Source organism: Pristiophorus japonicus, chromosome 5 (genome assembly GCF_044704955.1).
Source record: "Pristiophorus japonicus isolate sPriJap1 chromosome 5, sPriJap1.hap1, whole genome shotgun sequence".
Classification (NCBI taxonomy): Eukaryota; Metazoa; Chordata; class Chondrichthyes; family Pristiophoridae; genus Pristiophorus; species Pristiophorus japonicus.
In genome coordinates this window covers 146,167,577-146,186,232 of record NC_091981.1, presented here as the reverse complement: position 1 = coordinate 146,186,232, position 18,656 = coordinate 146,167,577, and the positions used below count along the sequence as shown (strand labels likewise).

At 45.7% G+C, this 18,656-nt stretch overlaps 1 protein-coding gene across 3 annotated transcripts in view; it reads right to left on the bottom strand.

Moving 5' to 3' along the window:
• dgkb (diacylglycerol kinase, beta) overlaps nt 1-18,656 on the bottom strand; it is a 1,139,682-nt gene that overhangs the window by 294,394 nt on the left and 826,632 nt on the right. The window contains exon 18 of one of the 3 annotated variants that reach the window (XM_070881014.1): nt 4,915-5,856. The exons of the other annotated variants lie outside the window; for them this stretch is intronic. Coding sequence (XP_070737115.1) covers nt 5,721-5,856 — 136 coding nt within the window. The 3' untranslated portion in view covers nt 4,915-5,720. Of the gene's footprint in view, nt 1-4,914; nt 5,857-18,656 lie in introns of those variants that run through there. 3 annotated transcript variants of the gene reach the window in all.

Here is an 18,656-nt window from a genome sequence, read left to right as displayed (position 1 = left end):
CACTCACCTGCATCAACACGCACAAAGGTCTTTTTGTTTATAACAGGTGCCCGTTTGGAATCCGATCAGCGGCGGCGATATTCCAGAGAAACATGGAAAGTTTACCAAAGTCAGTTCCGCACACCGTGGTCTTTCAGGACGACATCTTGGTCACAGGTTGGAACACAGTCGATCATCTGCAGAACCTGGAGGAGGTTCTTAGTCGACTCAACCACTAAGTGCTCGAAGTGCGTTTTCCTGGCACCTGAAGTGGAGTTCCTTGGAAGGAGGTTTGCGGCGGACGACATCAGGCCCACCGACATGAAGATGGAGGTAATCGAGAACGCATCAAGGCCACAGAACGTAACGGACCTGCGGTTGTTTCTGGAACTCTTGAACTACATTGGTAACTTCTTACCGGGTCTCAGCACCCTGCTAGAACCACTACATGTCTTACTATGAAAAGGGGGCGAATGGATTTGGGGCAAAAGCCAAGAAAATGCCTTTTTAAAAATGAGAAAATTGTTATGCTCAAACAAATTGCTTGTGTTGTATGATCCATGTAAGCGTTTGCTACTAGCATGTAATGCATCGTCATATGGCATCGGGAGTGTATTGCAACAAGCTAATGATTTGGGAAACTGCAACCGGTTGCTTATGCATCCAGGAGTCTGTCTAAGGCTGAGAGAGCCTACAGCATGATTGAGAAAGAAGCATTAGCGTGTATCTATGGTGTAAAGAAAATGCATCAATACCTGTTTGGGTTAAAATTCGAATTGGAAACTGATCATAAGCCACTTATATCCCTGTTTTCCGAGAGAAAAGGGATAAATACAAACGCATTGCCCGCATCCAGAGATGGGCGCTCACGTTGTCTGCATACAACCACAGGCCATGCACAGAAAACTGCGCCGATGCTCTCAGTAGGCTGCCATTGCCCACCACGGGGGTGAAAATGGCGCAGCCCGCAGATCTAGCCATGGTTATGGAAGCATTTGAGAGTGAGCAATCACCCATCAGATTAAAACCAGGACAAGCCAGGACCCTTTATTATCTCTAGTCAAAAGCTATGTGCTTCATGGGAGCTGGTCCAGTGTCCCAGCGGAAATGCAGGAAGAGATAAAGCCGTTCCAGCGGCGCAAAGATGGAATGTCTATACAGGCAGACTGCCTTCTGTGGGGCAATCGAGTAGTGATCACCAAGAAGGGCAGCGACACCTTCATCAATGACCTCCACAGTACCCACCCAGGCATCGTAATGATGAAAGCGATAGCCAGATCCCATGTGTGGTGGCCCGGTATCGATGCGGACTTAAAGTCCTGCGTTCACAGATGTAATACATGCTCGCAATTAAGCAATGTACCCAGAGAGGCGCCGCTAAGTTTATGGTCTTGGCCCTCCAAACCGTGGTCTAGGGTACACATCGACTATGCAGGCCCATTCTTGGGTAAAATGTTCCTTGTGGTTGTAGACGCGTACTCCAAGTGGATTGAATGTGAGATAATGTCGGCTACTATGTCCCCTGCCACTACTGAAAGCCTGTGGGCCATGTTTGCCACACACGGTTTACCCGATATCCTGGTGAGCGACAACAGTGCTGAGTCCAAAGAATTCATGACCCGTAACGGGATCAAACATGTCACATCTGCCCCGTTTAAACCAGCGTCCAATGGTCAGGCAGAGAGAGCAGTGTAAACCACCAGGCAAGGCTTGAAGAGGTTAACTGAAAGCTCACTGCAGACTCTCCTATCCCGAGCCCTGCTTAGCTACCGCACGAGACCCCACTCACTCACTGGCATCCCACCTGTTGAACTGCTCATGAAAAGAGCACTCAAGACAAGGCTCTCGTTAGTTCACCCTGATCTACATGGACAGGTAGCGAGCAGGCGGCTTCAACAAAATGCATACCATGATAGCGCAAATGTGTCACGCGAGATTGAAATCAATGATCCTGTATTTGTATTAAATTATGGACAAGGTCCCAAGTGGTTTCCCGGCACTGTCGTGGCCAAAGAGGGGAACAGGGTGTTTCGGGTCAAACTTTCAAATGGACTTATTCAACGGAAACACTTGGACCAAATCAAACTCAGATTCACGGACTATCCTGAACAACCCACCTTGGACCCTAGCTTTTTTGATCCCCCAACACCAGTGGCAACTGACACCACGGTTGACCATGAAGCAGAACCCATCATCCACAACAGCCCTGCAGGGCCCAACACACCAGGCAGCCCAGCAAGGCCAGCTGCACAGCAGCCCAGCGAGGGCCCAACAAATGATTCAACACCAGTTTTCGCACCGAGATGATCAACCAGGGCAAGAAGTGCCCCAGATCGACTCACATTGTAAATAGTTACACTATTGACTTTGGGGGGGAATGTTGTTATATATGTGGACTTGTATTTACTCTGTACAGCCACCAGAGGGCTCATTCCCCAGAGTTCCAAGGGATCCCATAATCCCTTGAGAGCACAGGTATTTATGAAGGCTTCACAGGTTGAAGAGGCACTCTGGAGATCTGCAATAAAAGACTAAGGTCACACGTTACTTTGAGCTCACAGTGTTCAGTCTGACTCTTTCTCCATACACTACAGTAGTGTGGAAGGCAGAAGAGATTGAATGACAAAAGGGATGATGTTGCAAGGTAAAAGAGGGTGGTGGTGGGACAAGTAAGAAAACAAAAGCTGGATCTGGAAGAGGTGTAAATGGGAATAGCCGTATCATCAACAGCTGCTGTCCAAAAAAAAGGGGGCCAGAGGTTATGATCTGAAATTGTTGAATTCAATGTTGAGTCTGGAAGGCTGTGAGTGCCTAATAAAAAGAGGAGTTACTGTTCCTTAAGTTTACGTTGAGCTTCATTGGAACAGTGTTAGAGGCCAAGGACTGAGAGGTCAAAGTGAGAGCGGAGCGGAGAATTAAAGTGACCTTACCGTTTGTTGTTTCCTCTCATCCCCCCTTTCCCAGCCTCTGAACTTCCTCAAAACCTGATATATTGCTATTTTTTTTCAGTTATGATGAAAGATCATTGACTTGAAATGCTAACTCTGTTTCTCTCTCCATAGATGCTGCCTAACCTGCTGAGTATTTACTGCATTTTCTGTTCATATTTCAGATTTCTAGCATCTGCAGTATTTTGCTTTTGTAACTTGATCATTGTGCTGTATAAAATGTTTTTTTTTGATCCAAGGGACCCTGGACAACAGATTTGTACACTTTAAAAGTTATTTCACCACTTCCTGGGTCCTTGGTCATCCGGTCATTGCATCATATAACTTACTCCTCCACTCCCAGCTCACTGAAGAAATGATTAATGTGCAGTTTGCAATTTAACAAAATTGAAAAGATAAATTAGAGCTATGCAAGATTTATGCGTCTTGTCATTTAGGTCCCTTCAAGTCAGGGCCCCTTGTGATGACAGGATTTGAAGGTCCTTTGAGCTGGTCCTGTAAAAGAATGTATTCACAATTTTGGTAAGCAGCAAAAATATTCAGCATTTAAAGGGTTAAAACATCGGTTACTGACTGATTGCCATCAAATTTCATGGCAATTAAAAAACAAAGAATGCAAAAGGACTTCATCTCGTTGCCTATTGAAATAGTCCTAATTGGTTTCCACAGCACACTGTGCTCTTTTCGCCTTTGACATTTTTGCCCCAGATGGCCTAAATCATCAGATGCAAGCAAAAGCTGATAAATGAGCAAACTCTAAATCTATTGGTTTTTAATCGACAGTTCTTCACAAATCCCATAAATTATCCATCCTCCTCTTTCTGCAGCCAGTCACACTTTATTAAGTCAAAACCTGAAAACCTGTGACCTTCAGAACTCTTCCTTACAGTTCTGGCATATAACACACTAGAGATCTCTAGAGTAGTGATATGCTGATGGCCCTGATATTCCGGTCGGAGGCTTGTTTCGGACGAACGCCTCCGACCGGAAAACTTTTACGAAAGTACTTGGCGGTCCCGGAGGAGCGTGGGATTCCAGTGGGGAGGCCTTCTCTTCCCGCGCTGCGAAGCGCGCTCCCCTCCTCCAGGTTCGGACACAGAAGGTGCAGTCATGTGTGACTGCACAACCAATCAGGTACAGTATTCCACAGCTTTCTCCTTATTCGCAATGAGAATTCCGTATTTATGAGTTCTCATTGCTATTAATGAGAAAAAAAACAAACACACTAATCACTATAATAAAAAATAAAAAACGCACCATACATAAATAAAATTAAGTGAAATTAAAGTTAATAAATGTCTTCGAAAAAAAAATTCAGATTTAAACATATTTTTTAAATTATGATTTAAAATAAACTTACCATAGTGGGCAGGGTTTTTAACAATAAAATGTGTTTTTAAAATTTTATTTTATTATGTTTTTGTGCGTTTTAAAACTTTTATCAGGCGCAAGTGTTTTTAGGTCATTCGCTGGACAAGATATGGGTAAATCCCGCAAACTTGCCCATGCGAATGTCCTCGCTCCCGAGATGCAGAGGATCTGTCAAGCTGGAGCTTGACAGATCGGAAAAGCCGGTTTTCAGCGCATGCACATTGTGTGCTGAAAATCGGCTTTTGCGATGCCTTCCCGGGTCCGTACACACTCAGTACGGACCCGGGGAGGCTGGGATTTCTGGGCCATTATGAACATATGAAGACATTAGAAGTCAATGTAGCAAAATCATAAACATATTCTTTATATTTACATTTCCAATTTTGCTACAAAAAGCACACAGAGAAAATCACTACTCCTTCACCTCACCCCACCCAAACCAGATTTGTTGAGAACTTTCAGATTCAATTGTTTCAGGTGAAAGGTAAAGGTTCAGCTAAAACCACCACACATCATGTTATTTGTGCTCTGTGTAAGATCTCAAAATCTCTGGCATTAAATTGACAGTAAGACTGATTCTTTTAAAACAATTTGGAATCGTTTTATTAAACACACACACATGCACATTTATCAGCAGTTGTCAGCTATCCTACGGATTTACTTAGTTACAACAGATACAACGTTACAATAATGATTTATAAAAAGGTATTCATCACATTCCTCTGGCTGGCTAGCTGAGCACACGGTCTGCTGTTTCGGCTGATCTATGTGCGGGCGTTTTGCCATGTGCTCAGGAGAGAAGAATAGAGAGAGAAGTCTTTGGCTTGAGTTCTTATACCTCTCAAAGCCATTGTTCCTCAGAAAGCTCCAGGATTGGATCTTGGTTCCAGGGCAGTTCCTTATTGGCTCTCCTCACACATGTGTCTGTCTGGAGGACCGGTGTATTCTTTGATTAGGTCAATGACTTTCCAACACACATCTTTAAGCTCTGTTCATCCAGAAGAAAATATACACACAGAATATGCTGGATGCTGTGAGCATCCATTTTGTCTCTTTCAAAACTGTCCTTTTGTACAATTTCACCTTCAACTTTTATACATACACAGAATCAATTTTATCATTAATAAACACTTTTATTCTTACAAACTCCCCACCTTGAGGGGGAAAAATCCTTATTGACTCCTCATATGGTTTATCCCCTCAGGGCTCACATATCATAAACATTGACAGGGTTCTGATAGCTCTGCTCTTTATGTTTCTGTGAGGTCGATGACCGCTATATAATGGGTTTTAAACTTAGAGAGAAAGAGAGAAAAGTGCATGGCCTGACTTGGTCCCCATCTCGTAAGGTGTAGGCCACACATGGGGGATTTACTATAGTACAATAACATCTCCAGCGGAGACTCTCCCCTTCCCGTATCTTCAGTGCACCGTCGCTTCTCGAAGCACATTGATGATTGATGATGTTCGTGAGTCTGCAGCTCCCATTTCTCCATCTTCCCTCGGCTTCGGTTGTGACCGGTGTCGTCCTGACAATTGTGAGGATCCGTAACATGATCTGTGGGAAACAAGATCAGTGCAGTGTTTACTCTTCGGCAGTTTTTAACTGATTACTGTGAATGCACTTCTTGTACCTAAAGCCCCTTTTCCCCGGTAACTGAATCAAATAAACCGCGGGGTTCAATCGATCTGTAATCTTATGTGGTCCCCACCAGCTGGGCTCAAAGGCAGCTTCTTCTTCCCATAATTTGGAATCATTACTGAGTCTCTCACCTCGTATTCAAATGGACATACTTTCTTGTCAAAGTACCTTTAAATATGTCTTCTTGACTTCCCTAATTTGGTGGCCACAAATCAATTGATCTGATCGGTGTCATCTATCACTTGTTCCAGCCACTTGGAACTAGATGGGTTGCATTGTCAGGGGACTCATCCCTGTTAGTGTTAGCTGGCCTGGTGTTCTCATGAGCCCCCCCGTCATGGCCCGATATGGGGAGACTCCTGTTGTTCTATGAGGTGTGGACCTCGTTGCCATTAAGCACATTGGCAGCATGTTAGCCCATTGAGTGGGGTGGTCCGCGCACAATTTTTTAAACATTAACTTGAGGGTCCTGTTCCCCCTTTCGACCCCTCCAGACGACTGGGGGTGGTGAGCAATATGTAATTTGTGTTTTATCCCCAACATTTCCTGCAGGTGGGTAAAAATTTTACCGGTAAAGTGTGAACCTTGATCGCTGTCCACTTGTACTGATACTGCCCACCTATAAAACACATGATTCGATAGTGTTTTGACTGCTGTGATTGTGGTGTTGGAGCAGCAGGGGAATGCTTTGATCCATTTAGTGAATTGATCCACTACCACTAGGGCATGCTGTAAATTGCCTTGCGCCTGTGGAAGTGGCCCAATGAAGTCTATCTGGAGGTGAGTCCATGGCCTTTGAGGTGGGGGTGCGCTTTGAAGCAAGGCTCGGTTAGTGCATGCAGGAGGATTGTGTTGCAGGTACGGTAGGCATCGTGCCACGTATTGGTTGATTGTTTCCCTCATGGAAGGCAACTAAGCTGTGGATACTACCTTATAGAAGGTTACCAGGGCCGAATAGTGCCCTGCTGTGGGGTGGGAATGAAAGAGGGAGAGCAGTTCCTGACCCATCTCTGGTGGAACACACACCACCGGGCAGGTGTTTGGCTTTCTTTTGAACATCAGCAACTGCTCATCTGAGTCAGGGGCAGTGGCTAGTATGGTATTGGGAGCCCAGGCTGTTGGTTGAGGAAGGGGTCTGCCTTCCTCGTGCCAGGCACTTACAACAGCAAATGACCAGTATTGCTGCTGCAGGGATTTTAAATCTAGGTGATCTGTTGGGGAGGCCTTGCTAACAGAATTGCAGGGCTCAACAACTATATCCTCTATCTCCCCATCAATCACAGTGTCCTTGGCTGCTCTGTCTGCTCTGGAATTTCCCTCACTATGTAGACCCCCTTTTCTATGGGCTGCTACCTTTCCTATGAAGCAGGGCTGGGATTGCTGTTTAAGATATGACCAGAGCAGGTGTAACGAGGGCCCATGGACCAGGGCCTTACCGTCTATCATACAATAGTCATTTTTGTGGTATAGGGGCAAGGAGAGCATGGTGTTTATAGCATAGGCACTATTGGATCAAATATTCACGGGTCTTTCTGAGGTTTCCTTCACAGCAGTTAGAAGTGCGACGATTTCTGCATATTGTGAAGACTGTCTGTTGCATCTTCGCTGGATGGTTCTTTCTGGCAATACAACAGCATACCCTGTATGAGAGGATCCTTCAATGTGATATGAGGACCCATCGATGTAGACATCTGGGGCACACTGTATGGGCTCTTTCTGCACAGGATGGGTCTCAAAGTTAATCAGGAGTAACGGACATTTATGCGGGTCCTCCTCATAGATCAGAAATTGTGGCAGCAATGTGATGGATTTGGAAATGGTATCAATGTCTCTTTCCATAAATTCCAATGTCCATTTGCTGAGGCGCTGAGAGGAAACTAGCGAATCTCCAGGTTTCATCAGTAGTTTCAGAGGTGTCTGTCCGCTGTGCAGGATTGTAGCCTGTAACCCAGTAATAAAGGTAAAGTGATGTACCGACCAGAAGACGGCCAGTAGGTGGCGCTCACATGCGGTATATGTCTTTTCTGCTCCCTGCAGGATTCGAGACGCATATGCAATGGGCTGTAATCGATCAGCTTACATTTGGCACAGAACTGCAGTGAGGCTTTGCTCTGTGGCCCCTACCTCCAAATGGAAGGGCTGCATGGGGTCAGGAGGGATCAGACATGCGGCCTGCATCACTGCAGTTTTTAATTTAGCCACGGACTGGGTGTAGGTGTCAGTCCATGTCGGGCGTATGTCATCACCCTGTAGTTTTATTAAATCATACAGGAGATTTGCACACTCTGCAGAGCCTGGGATAAAGTTCCTTTGGTACCACACCAAACCCAAGAATGATCGTACGGCTGTTTTAGAAGTGGGTAATGGCAGTCGCTGTGTTATCTCCACCTTGTGAGAGTTGGGGGATGATCCCTCTCGAGAAATGGACACTCCTAGAAAGGTGACCCGTTCTTTTACTAATTGACCCTTACGGGGATTCACCTTTAGTCCCACCTGAGCCAACAATGTCAAAAATTTGTGAAAAAGGAACAGATGCTCCTCCATGCTGTCGGTTGCCAGCAGTAGGTCATCTACATACTGCAGCAAGCAGGTAGGGTGGGATATCTTTCGTGGAATATCGTGGGGGCATTGTGGAACCCCTGAGGCAGGCATGTCCAGGTGTAGCTCTGGTCCTCAAATGTGAACGCTAATTTGTACTGGTCTTCCCTCTTATCAGGGATACTCCAGAATCCATTGGCGATGTCGAGGGTCGAGAAGTACTTGGAACCAGCAGGAATTTGAGATAATATGGTGGGAGTTTCTCTTTCTACCGGTGAGCAGGCTGGTGTTACAGAATTTAACTTTTTGTAATCAAGAATCAGTCGCCAGCTGATATTAGGCTTTTTAACTGGCCATGTGGGTGAATTGGTTGTGAAAGTACCTATCCTAAGAACACCCTGCTCGACTAGGGATTTTATGGTATCTCGGATGTAAGGGTGACTCTCCCTTGGGATGTGGTACTGTGTAGTGAATGAGTGGGGGGGTCCCTCAATAGATTCCTCACCTGCCATTTTTCCACAGTCATGTTTGCATGTGGCAAACACCACTAGGTGTTCCTGAATTAGTTTTGCCACACCTTCATTTTCGCTCCCAGGAGGGTCATACTCAGATGGCTTTTTAATACCAAAAACCGAGTGAGCATCTGAAACTTCTATCACTCCTGTCTTATCTCTCAATCCCATCCAAACACAGTCCTGATTATAATCTATCACCGTGCCATACTGATCCATCAGTCCCTACAATTCCCCTTCCGTCGGGGGTGGTCATCAGCATAGGTGCTGGGACCTTACAAATGAGCCTCCCAACTGAAGTTCAGTGGCCTTCCCTGTTTACGCGGTGGTTGTATCACTGTTAAACCCTTTAAGGGTCATACAACCCTTGCCCGCCGCTTCATGATGTTCAGGGTATGGGGTGTGGATGATGGTAACGGCTGAGTCAGTATCGATAAGCATAATCTGCTGTCTGCCCCCTTTTAAGACAATAAGGACTACTGGCCTCCCGCTATCATTACGTCAGAACCCCACTTCCAACCAATCTTTGGGGGCCGAACCCTGTCATAGGATCGATCCTGGAATGGGTCTCTCTAATGAATGTTCATCGGCGATTGTGTGCACCGGTAAATGATTTTGCATCATCCCCGTGGCAATTTGGGTTTGTATGAAGGTTATCAACTGATCCAATTGTTAATCTGTCCCAGAGGGCTTGGATTTGTCCTCGGGAGGTATCTATACATTGCATTATGGTTCGGTGCTGGTCTGGGTCTGCTACAGTCATTTGCTAGGTGGCTTACCTTCTTACAATTAAAGCACTGTCCCTTAAAGGGTAACACCTAGATCCCTCCACCATTGACACTGGTTTATTTGCAGTGGGTGGTGACTGCACCTTTAATTGGTCTTTTACCACCTTCCAGGCTATTTGAGCGCTGGTCTCTATATCTGTCCACTGATTGGTGGGCCTCATGACTATTCCCAGGGTGGTTTTAACTAAAGAGTGGAGTTGGGTCAAGAACATCGATTTAAATTGTTCCTGATTCTTTCCTACTGTAACATTTGCGGTGGCCTGGTTCTGCGTACGTTGATAGATTATCATACAGGCGATTAGTGAAGGCTCTAGGGATCTCTTCTGGGCGCTGCTTGGTCTGATTAAGCAGAGCCACTATGTTCAAGTTTTGTATCCCTAAATGGTTCAGGATCTCGGTCATGAGTGCATCGGCCGCTGTGCCAGGCTCAAGGACTGCGTCTGGCAGATTATCTTTTCGGGAAGTGGAACAGGCCAAGAGGAGGACTCGTGTTAAGTCTCTCTCTTCCAACTCGGGGTGACCCCTCCTGAAATTTGCCCACCTCCTATTAACTTCTAGTGGGTCATCCCCATCATTAATGGGCCCCAACTCGTGGCTACACGTCGTGGCGTCAGCACCAGATATGGGCCGTGAGTCGTTATGGTTACTGGTAATATGACTGTGCGTATTATGTCATAAAGAAGTGGTTACTACAGCTACGATTGGCTCTTGTATCTCCAAGGTATCCCATCCTACACCACCACCCTGGGGATTATACTGACTGCCTTCCTCTTCCCAATCTGCCTCCCCTTGTCCCCTTCTGCTGTCTCTGTTATGGCTCCCTGTGTTACTGCAGATACCAGGGCCTTCTGCTCCCCTAACTTACTTTTTTGCCTCGCAATTTCTAGTTGGCACTGAGAGTGATCTGCCTCCCTATGTGGTTTCTTAATTACTTCCCTTAATGCACCCCTAGAATCTTCTATCTCTTGCTGGAGTCTCAAGTTTTGCAATTTATATTTTTTAAACTCTAATTTGTTTTTATTTGCTTCAACAACAGCTGCTGTGGCATTTAAATTTGAGAGGCTTTATTGTTGTAGCAATGAAGCTGCCTGTTCGTCCCCTCTTTCTAATTGCTTAATACTGTGGTTTAATCGACCAATTTCTTGTCTTAAACGCTGTATTTCTCCCTCTTAACTGCTTCACATGTTGGAGACCTTCTTCCTTTTGTTACTTTATACCTTCAATCTCTCTTTCTTTTAGTTGAATCTCTTTTACTTGCAATTCTTTAAAACCCTGTATCACGTTGGCCTCCTGTCTCATTAATTCCTCATCTCTCCGGGCACAATAAAATGCGCTGAATGCCAAGAGACCATTTGCCCGTTTTGCCTTAGCTCTCCTTTATCTACTTTCTCCTGGATAAATGCTACGAGCTCCCCATAGGACGCATGTTGGCCCTTACGGAAGTACCGTGCCTGTGACTGTAACTCTTCTATGTCTTTTATCGGTACCTTATTGGACAACTTCTCCTGATAAACTAGCGCCACATTTCTTTTTATTGTTGGCTTTCTGTTCATGACCGATCCCTTCATCCTGTGTCTTTTGAATATAACTACTGGTGGGTCCCCACTTAAACAGTTACAACTATCGAGACAACTGCTGCTTAAGACGCAACTCTCCCGATCCGTTTAACCGTTTATAATTATACTTCGCAACATAGGTTAGAATCGCAACTCCTGAAATTTCCAATTGTTCAAAAGAATCATCAACAGCTGTCTCACCAGATCCCAGACCAGCCCCCAATTTGTAAGATTTCTAAATCTCTGGCATTAAATTGTAAGACTGATTCTTTTACAACAATTTGGAATAGTTTATTAAACACACACATATGCACATTTATCAGCAGTCATCAGCTATCCTACGGATCGACTTAGTTACAACAGATACAATGTTACAATAATGAGTTATAAAAAGGTATACATCACTTTCCTCTGGCTGGCTGGCTGAGCACACGGTCTGCTGTTTCGGCTGTTCTTTGAGCGGGCGTTTTGCCATGTGCTCAGGAGAGAAGAATAGAAAGAGAAGTCTTTGGCTTGAGTTCTTATACCTCTCAAAGCCATTGTTCCTCAGAAAGCCCCAGGATTGGATCTTGGTTCCAGGGCAGTTCCTTTTTGGCTCTCCTCACACATGTGTCTGTCTGGAGGGCCGGTGCATTCCTTGATTAGGTCAATGGCTTTCCAACACACATCTTTAAGCTCTGTCCAGCCAGAAGAAAATATACACACAGAACGTGCTGGAAGCCTGTGAGCGTCCATTTTGTCTCTTTCAAAACTGTCCTTTCGCATAATTTCAACTTCAACATTTATACATACACAGAATCAACCTTATCATTAATAAACACTTTTATTCTTACATCTGAGCAAAACGCAATCAAATCACATTTTTTGCAGTTTATTCTAGCAAGGCTGGCATTCATTGCTCATCCCACGTTGTCCTGAAAAAGGTGACCTTCTCCTTGTAGCAGTTTCATACAAGTGTATGGCTTGTCAGGCCACTTAAAAGTCAACCACACTGGAGTGAGACTGGAGTCACATACAGGACAGGCTGGATAAGGATGGCGGGTTTATTTCATTAATCAGCCAGTTGGGGTTTTACAACAATCCAACAACTGTTATCCGATACCAGCTTTTTATTACCAGATTTTTAAACTGAATTCAAATGTTACACCAGTGACTACACTCCAAAACTACTTCATTGGCTGTAAAGCGCTTTGAGATTTCCGGTAATCGTAAAAGGTGTTATGCAATGCAAGTCTTTCTTTCTTTAAACTGTCATGGTGGGATTTGAATGCACATTCTCTGACTCATCCAGTAACATAGCCACTACACTATTGCACCCTCATTCCATCATTGTCTATTCTCTAATGTATAAGTCCTGCCTTTCATCAGTGCAAATGATACATCCCTGCAATCTGAACCTGATGACAATAAGAAGTTGTCTCCCCAAATGTATGTTTACTTTACATTATATTGCAATCTCTTATACATTCCATGTATTGTTTTTACTGTACTTTGTTGTCATACTTTATCTTTTGCAATGTATCAGGGAAATTAGCCTTCCCACCACTTCAATGTTTCGACCAGGATTTTCCTACCCCTGCCTCCAGCAGCACTGCCACTTGCTGCTTCTTCTCTGCGCACTGCATGCAAATGGCAGTGGAGGGATCCCTGGTCCCCAGCGGATTTTCCTTTTTTCCACTTTAGGCACTACCACTTCCTGGGACCATCATGTGGAAGATGGTAGTAAGATCCTTTTTTCTCCAAATTTCCCAAAGTTAGGACATCGTAGCGGCATTCTCTCCTTCCAGTCAGCCCCAGAGAATTACCTGCTGAAGCTTTTGATCTAGGCCGAGGCCTTCATTGGGAGTCTTCCTTATGATCTTCAAGGTGCTTCTGCCTCTTTAAGGCTCCTCGCCGCCTCTTCTGGTGCACAGGCAGCACCATGAGGATTCTCTGCCTTTGTGTAGTTAAGCCCTCTTTTGATGGTGGGAATCCTTCTGCGAGCCCGCCGTACAGATGCAACAAGCTGCAATTCAGGAAAATGGATCTAGAGCTGGGTGGATAGCGAGGCTTGAGAGCAAGTTGCTGGAACGCCGCTCCGAGGAGGAAAGTCCTCCCATCATATTCTTTTTTGGGGGTGCGAAACACATCTGATTAAACATGCTACCTGCTCAGAAACTAAATGAAAGTATTTCAGTATTCAAGTAGGTGGATAATAAAGCTTTCATTTATTGTTACTTTGATTTAGAGGTAGCATTCGTGCTTCTGAGCCAATAGGTTGTAGGTTCAAGCTGCACTTAAGTACATTGGGCTCAATTTTGCCCAAGCCCATTTTCTAGCATATTGCCCGTTTTCCTAGGCCAGAAATATTTCGCCAAAGTTTCCCCGATGCATAATTCAAATTTGCTGCCGCGCACAGTGTCCAGTCGCCTCGGGGGGGGGGGGGGGGGGGCGGGGGCGGGCGGGCGGGTGGTGGCACCTGCTGTCTGCACCGAAAAAATGATGCCGCACCTTCCGCGCATGCGCAACAAAGAAAGTGACGTTTTGACGTTTTGACGTTATTTCCATGGACGCGCATGAGCAGTACAGCTCCGGGTTGGCAATCGGCCATTTTAAAGAGCCAGTTGTGTGAGAAGAAATGCTGTGTGAGAGCATTGGGAAAATCAGATCTGCAGCAATACAAGATGCAACGTGGTACAAGGACCAAGTGGAGACAAGAGTTACTGTGATTGAGACTAGATGGCAGCAGATGGATACCAGCAGAAGTCACATAAATGTTCCACCCAAAGAAATGAAGAAACGCTGGAACCAAGTTGCAGAAGATTACTGTGCAATGGTGACCACCACAACATCTGATAGCCAGTGTAAAAAGAAGTAGCAGGACCTTAGTCGAGTAGTTAGTGTAAGTGATATTTTCATTTATTCAATGGAATTACAATTGTAAATGTGACCAGCTGTATATGTCCCACCCAGCAGAAAGTCACCCTCTCTAAAAAGTTGCATTTTCATCTTTGCAGAGCGAGGTGGCACATAATGAAAAGGAAAGAACTTGAACAAATCTGCAAATCTGCAGCCACTAATACCATTGGAAGAGAGGGTCACTACTTTGATGGGTCCTGCCTGGAGAAAAGCAACCACCACAGCACAAGCTGGACCCACACTCAAGGGAGAGGGTAAATCCTGCCAATTCCATAGTCTGACTTTGCTAAATGTTAAGTACTGTGCGGACTGGTCATGCTTCGGTTTCTGGGGATGTCTCTGTCAGCTACGCTTCGGTGATGCAATATGCTATCATTCATCATGGTCCTTCAAATCAGCCTGCTGCTTGTGCTGTGTGAGCCTATTTATGTCACCCACCCAGCCCCTTCCTCTGCTGCTAACCATTTGTCTGTGTTCTGTTTTATTTTGCAGAGCTTGTGGCCGACCCTGACGATGCAGAAGACGACTGATGAGGACGAGCCTGAAGAGGAGAACATCTTCCAATCCCAACCTCCAGACCAAGAGCATTGGGGTGAGGGGGAGGGGGAGGTGATGGAGATGGATGAAGCCCGCACTGTTTTACTGACTTTGGTGAAGGTACAGGTGCTGCCCATTGAGGTGCCAGCCCCTTCCATGACTAGTGGTTTGAGTTTTGGTGGGACATTCCATGGTTTCCTAACATCCGAGGCTGTGGGTCCCAGTGGAGGGGTGCAGCTTAGCACACCCAGGGCCCCACCTTCTGAGGCTGCGGGTCCCAGTAGTCGGGTGAAAGCCACACCCGTGGGGTGGAGGGGAAGGAGAACTCGACCGTGCTCTCATGAGGTGCAGGATCCAACAGAGGTGGTTCAGATGATGGCAATGAGTGGGGAGAGCATTGACCTGGATCATTCCTGGACGAACACCATCAGTGGGGTCGGTGATGAGGTAGTTGGACTATCGGGAGAAGTAACAGCAATCTCATGAGAAATGGGAACGATGTCGGGGACCATCAGTGAGGGAATCTCTCAGTCAACTAAAACCATGTCAGTGACCATGAGGGAGGGAATGTCACAGGTAGCTAATGTGCTGTCAGTGAACATCAGGGATGGAATGTCATAGATGTTGCAAACACTATCACTGAATATGAGGGAGGGAATGTTACAGGTCGTTGAGGCAGTTTTGCTCAACATGAGGGAGGGAATGTTGCAGGTCGTTGAGACACTATCAGGGCGCATGAGGGTAGGCATGTTGAAGTTTGCTGCTGCAAGAAGGGAACACGCCCAGACCCCGCGCCCATTGACAGAATCAACTGCCACTCCCACACCAGCCTCTGAAGAGCCCCAAGCCGGGCCCTCCACATTGTCGCCTGGGCCCTTCACATTGCCGTCTGCCTTCACCTACCCCATTACCGCCCCCCCCAACAGGTACGCACTACCCGAGATCTTAGAAAGAATAAGCTTGGTAGCAACCCCAGAAACACTGCACCACCAAGAACAAGCGCGGCGGGCAGTCTTAAAATAAGGTGGAGGAGAGATGGGTGCAGCCTTTCTTTGCTGCTGCTGCTGCTGTTGTTTTTATTATTATTGTTACTGTTGTCACTGATTTCCCAAATTAAAAGATTTTTGTAAGTTATGTAAATTTACAAGTTTAAAAGTTAATAAGTGATCTTAAAAGTTTTTAAGTGATCGTAACTGAAAACTTTAAAGTTTGATACAAGAATAATTTTATTAAAGTTAAGTACAAACAAGTGTTGTTAAACTTTTGAATAAAATATATTTTACATTAAATCTGAATCACTTTCATTATTTGTTCCATTATAACACAACTTTGGAAGTAAACAAGAATCATTTCCATCACTTGTTCCATTAACACAACACAACATTACGGAACAGGTCCAAACAGTAAACATGGTCCATGTGGAATAGTTGTCGCTGAACCTTCAGGCAACAAAGCGTTCACGGATGAGTTGCTGGTGCAAGACTCGAGCAATCGTTAAAGGGGCATGATGGCCCGCCCTCCTCCGCCGTCGAGCTCCGGGTTCAGGTGGTTGCATGGCTTCCTCATTCTCCTCCTCCTGCTCATCATCTGCATCTTCCTCATCATTATCATCAGCCACTCTCACCGCAGGTGGGTCTTCCATTACCAGGTGCTGCTGCTTCATGATGGCTGTTATGCAGCATGCAGCACACAACAGTGAACTGACCAACAATCTCAGCGGAGTACAGCAAGTAGCCTCCGGAATGGTCCAGGCATCGGAAACGCTGTTTCAAATTGTCAATGGTCCTCTCTATGAAGCTGCATGTCGCAATGTGTGACTTGTTGTATTCCCAGTCAGCTTCCGTCTGGGTTATGCATAGGGGCATCATGAGCCAGGTGGCGAGGCCATACCCTTTGTCTCCCAGTAGCCAGCTCTGCCCTTCTGGCTGCTGCTGAAACATGGCAGATATAACGCTCTTGCGTAGGTTGAATGCATCATGGGTGCTCCCAGGTTATCGTGCATTGACTGACATGATGTGATGCATGTCATCACACACGAGCTGTACATTAATGGATTGGAAGCCTTTTCTGTTCCTGTACATCTTGGAATTTTCCAAAGGTGCTCGCAAGGCGATGTGGGTACAATCAATGCAGCCCTGTACCTTAGGGAAGCCAGCAATCCTGGAGAAGCCCACAGCCTTGTCATGGATTGCTTGGGCAGTCATGGGAACTTTATGTAGTCATTCCTCTGTGCATATACTGCAGCTGTCACCTGCCGAATGCAGACATGTGTTGCATGTTGAGAGATGGCGAACACATCCCCAATTGTAGCTTGAAATGATCCGGAGGCAAAGAATGAAAGTGCATCTGTAACCTTCACTTCAACTGACAAAGCAGTTCTCCTGATGCTTCTAGGTTGCAGGTCTGCTTTCATCAACACAGATCTCAGTTACAACCACTTTGCAGAAACGCAGCCTTCTGACACAGTCTGCATCACTCAGGTGCAGGTACGAATGCCTGTCTTGATATACCGGACGTGGGTAACGCCTCCTGTCCAGCACCATACGGGCTCTGAGGTTCCTCATGCAATGATGTTGAATCAGTTGTCTTCTATGTAGCACCATCATGCAGGTATGGTAGTGTCATTATTGCCCCTATAGTTAAATTTTACCTTTGCAAGAAGCTCAAAACAGCAGGAAGGCAGGCGGGACAGGTTCTTTGTTCTCTCTCACCAAGGTCTGTATGGATGAACCACACCCAGGTCTTTTGACTTCTCCTCCCCACACCGCTCCCCCCCAACTCATTGCAGTCTTGTGAATTCTCCCCTTCTCCCCCCCACCCCCCCGACCCCCCCAAAACTCATTGCAGTCTTGTGCCTAGTGCAGCAGCCTTCTGATCACCACCTCCCTCGCGGGCTCAGTGGAGAAGCCTTCTGATCGACACCACTCTCCCTGGGCTCAGTGCAGAAGCCTTCGCTGTTCCGTCGGGACGGACTCCACTTGGAATGTGTTGGGGATAGGATCCTGGCGAATTGAATAAATAGGGTTGCAGAGAGAGCTTTAAACTAATTAGTGGGGGGGAGGGTTCAGGTGAGAAGAAACCTAAAAGCTCAAAGAACAAGATGAAAGCAATAGAGCAGGGTAGCATTGGGAGAAACGAAAACCAGAGCATGACAGGAAGGGACGTAATCTATAAACATAAGAGTGTATTTAGAAACTGGGACCATAGCAGGAGAAATTGGTAAGAAAACACATTTAAAAACTCTTTATCTGAATGCACGGAGCATTCGTAACAAGTTAGATGTGCTGTCGGCACAAATAGTTACACATGGGTATGATCTGGTAGTCATAACAGAGATGTGATTGCAAGGTGACCAAGACTGGGAACTTAACATTCAGGGGTACTTGACAATTCGGAAGGACAGACAGGAAGGAAAAGGAGGTGGGGTAGCTCTGTTGATAAAGGATGGAATCACCGCAATAATGAAAAACGATATTGGCTCAAATGATCAGGATGTTGAAACAGTTTGGGTGGAGATAAGGAATAATAAAGAGAAAAAGTCACTGGTGGGCATAGTCTATAGGCCCCCTAACAGTAACAACTCTGTTGGTCGGAGTATAAACCAAGAAATAGTGGGGGCTTGTAAAAAGAGAACAGCAATAATCATGGGTGATTTTAACCTCCATATTAATTTGGACAAATCAAATTGCTCAGGGTAGCCTTGAGGAAGAGTTCATCGAGTGTATAAGGGATGGGTTCCTTGAGCAGTATGTAACGGAATCAACCAGGGCGCAGGCTATCTTAGATCTGGTCCTGTGTAATGAGACAGGATTAATAAACAATTTCCTAGTAAAGGATCCCCTTGGAATGAGTGATCATAGCATGGTTGAATTTTATGGAGGGTGAGA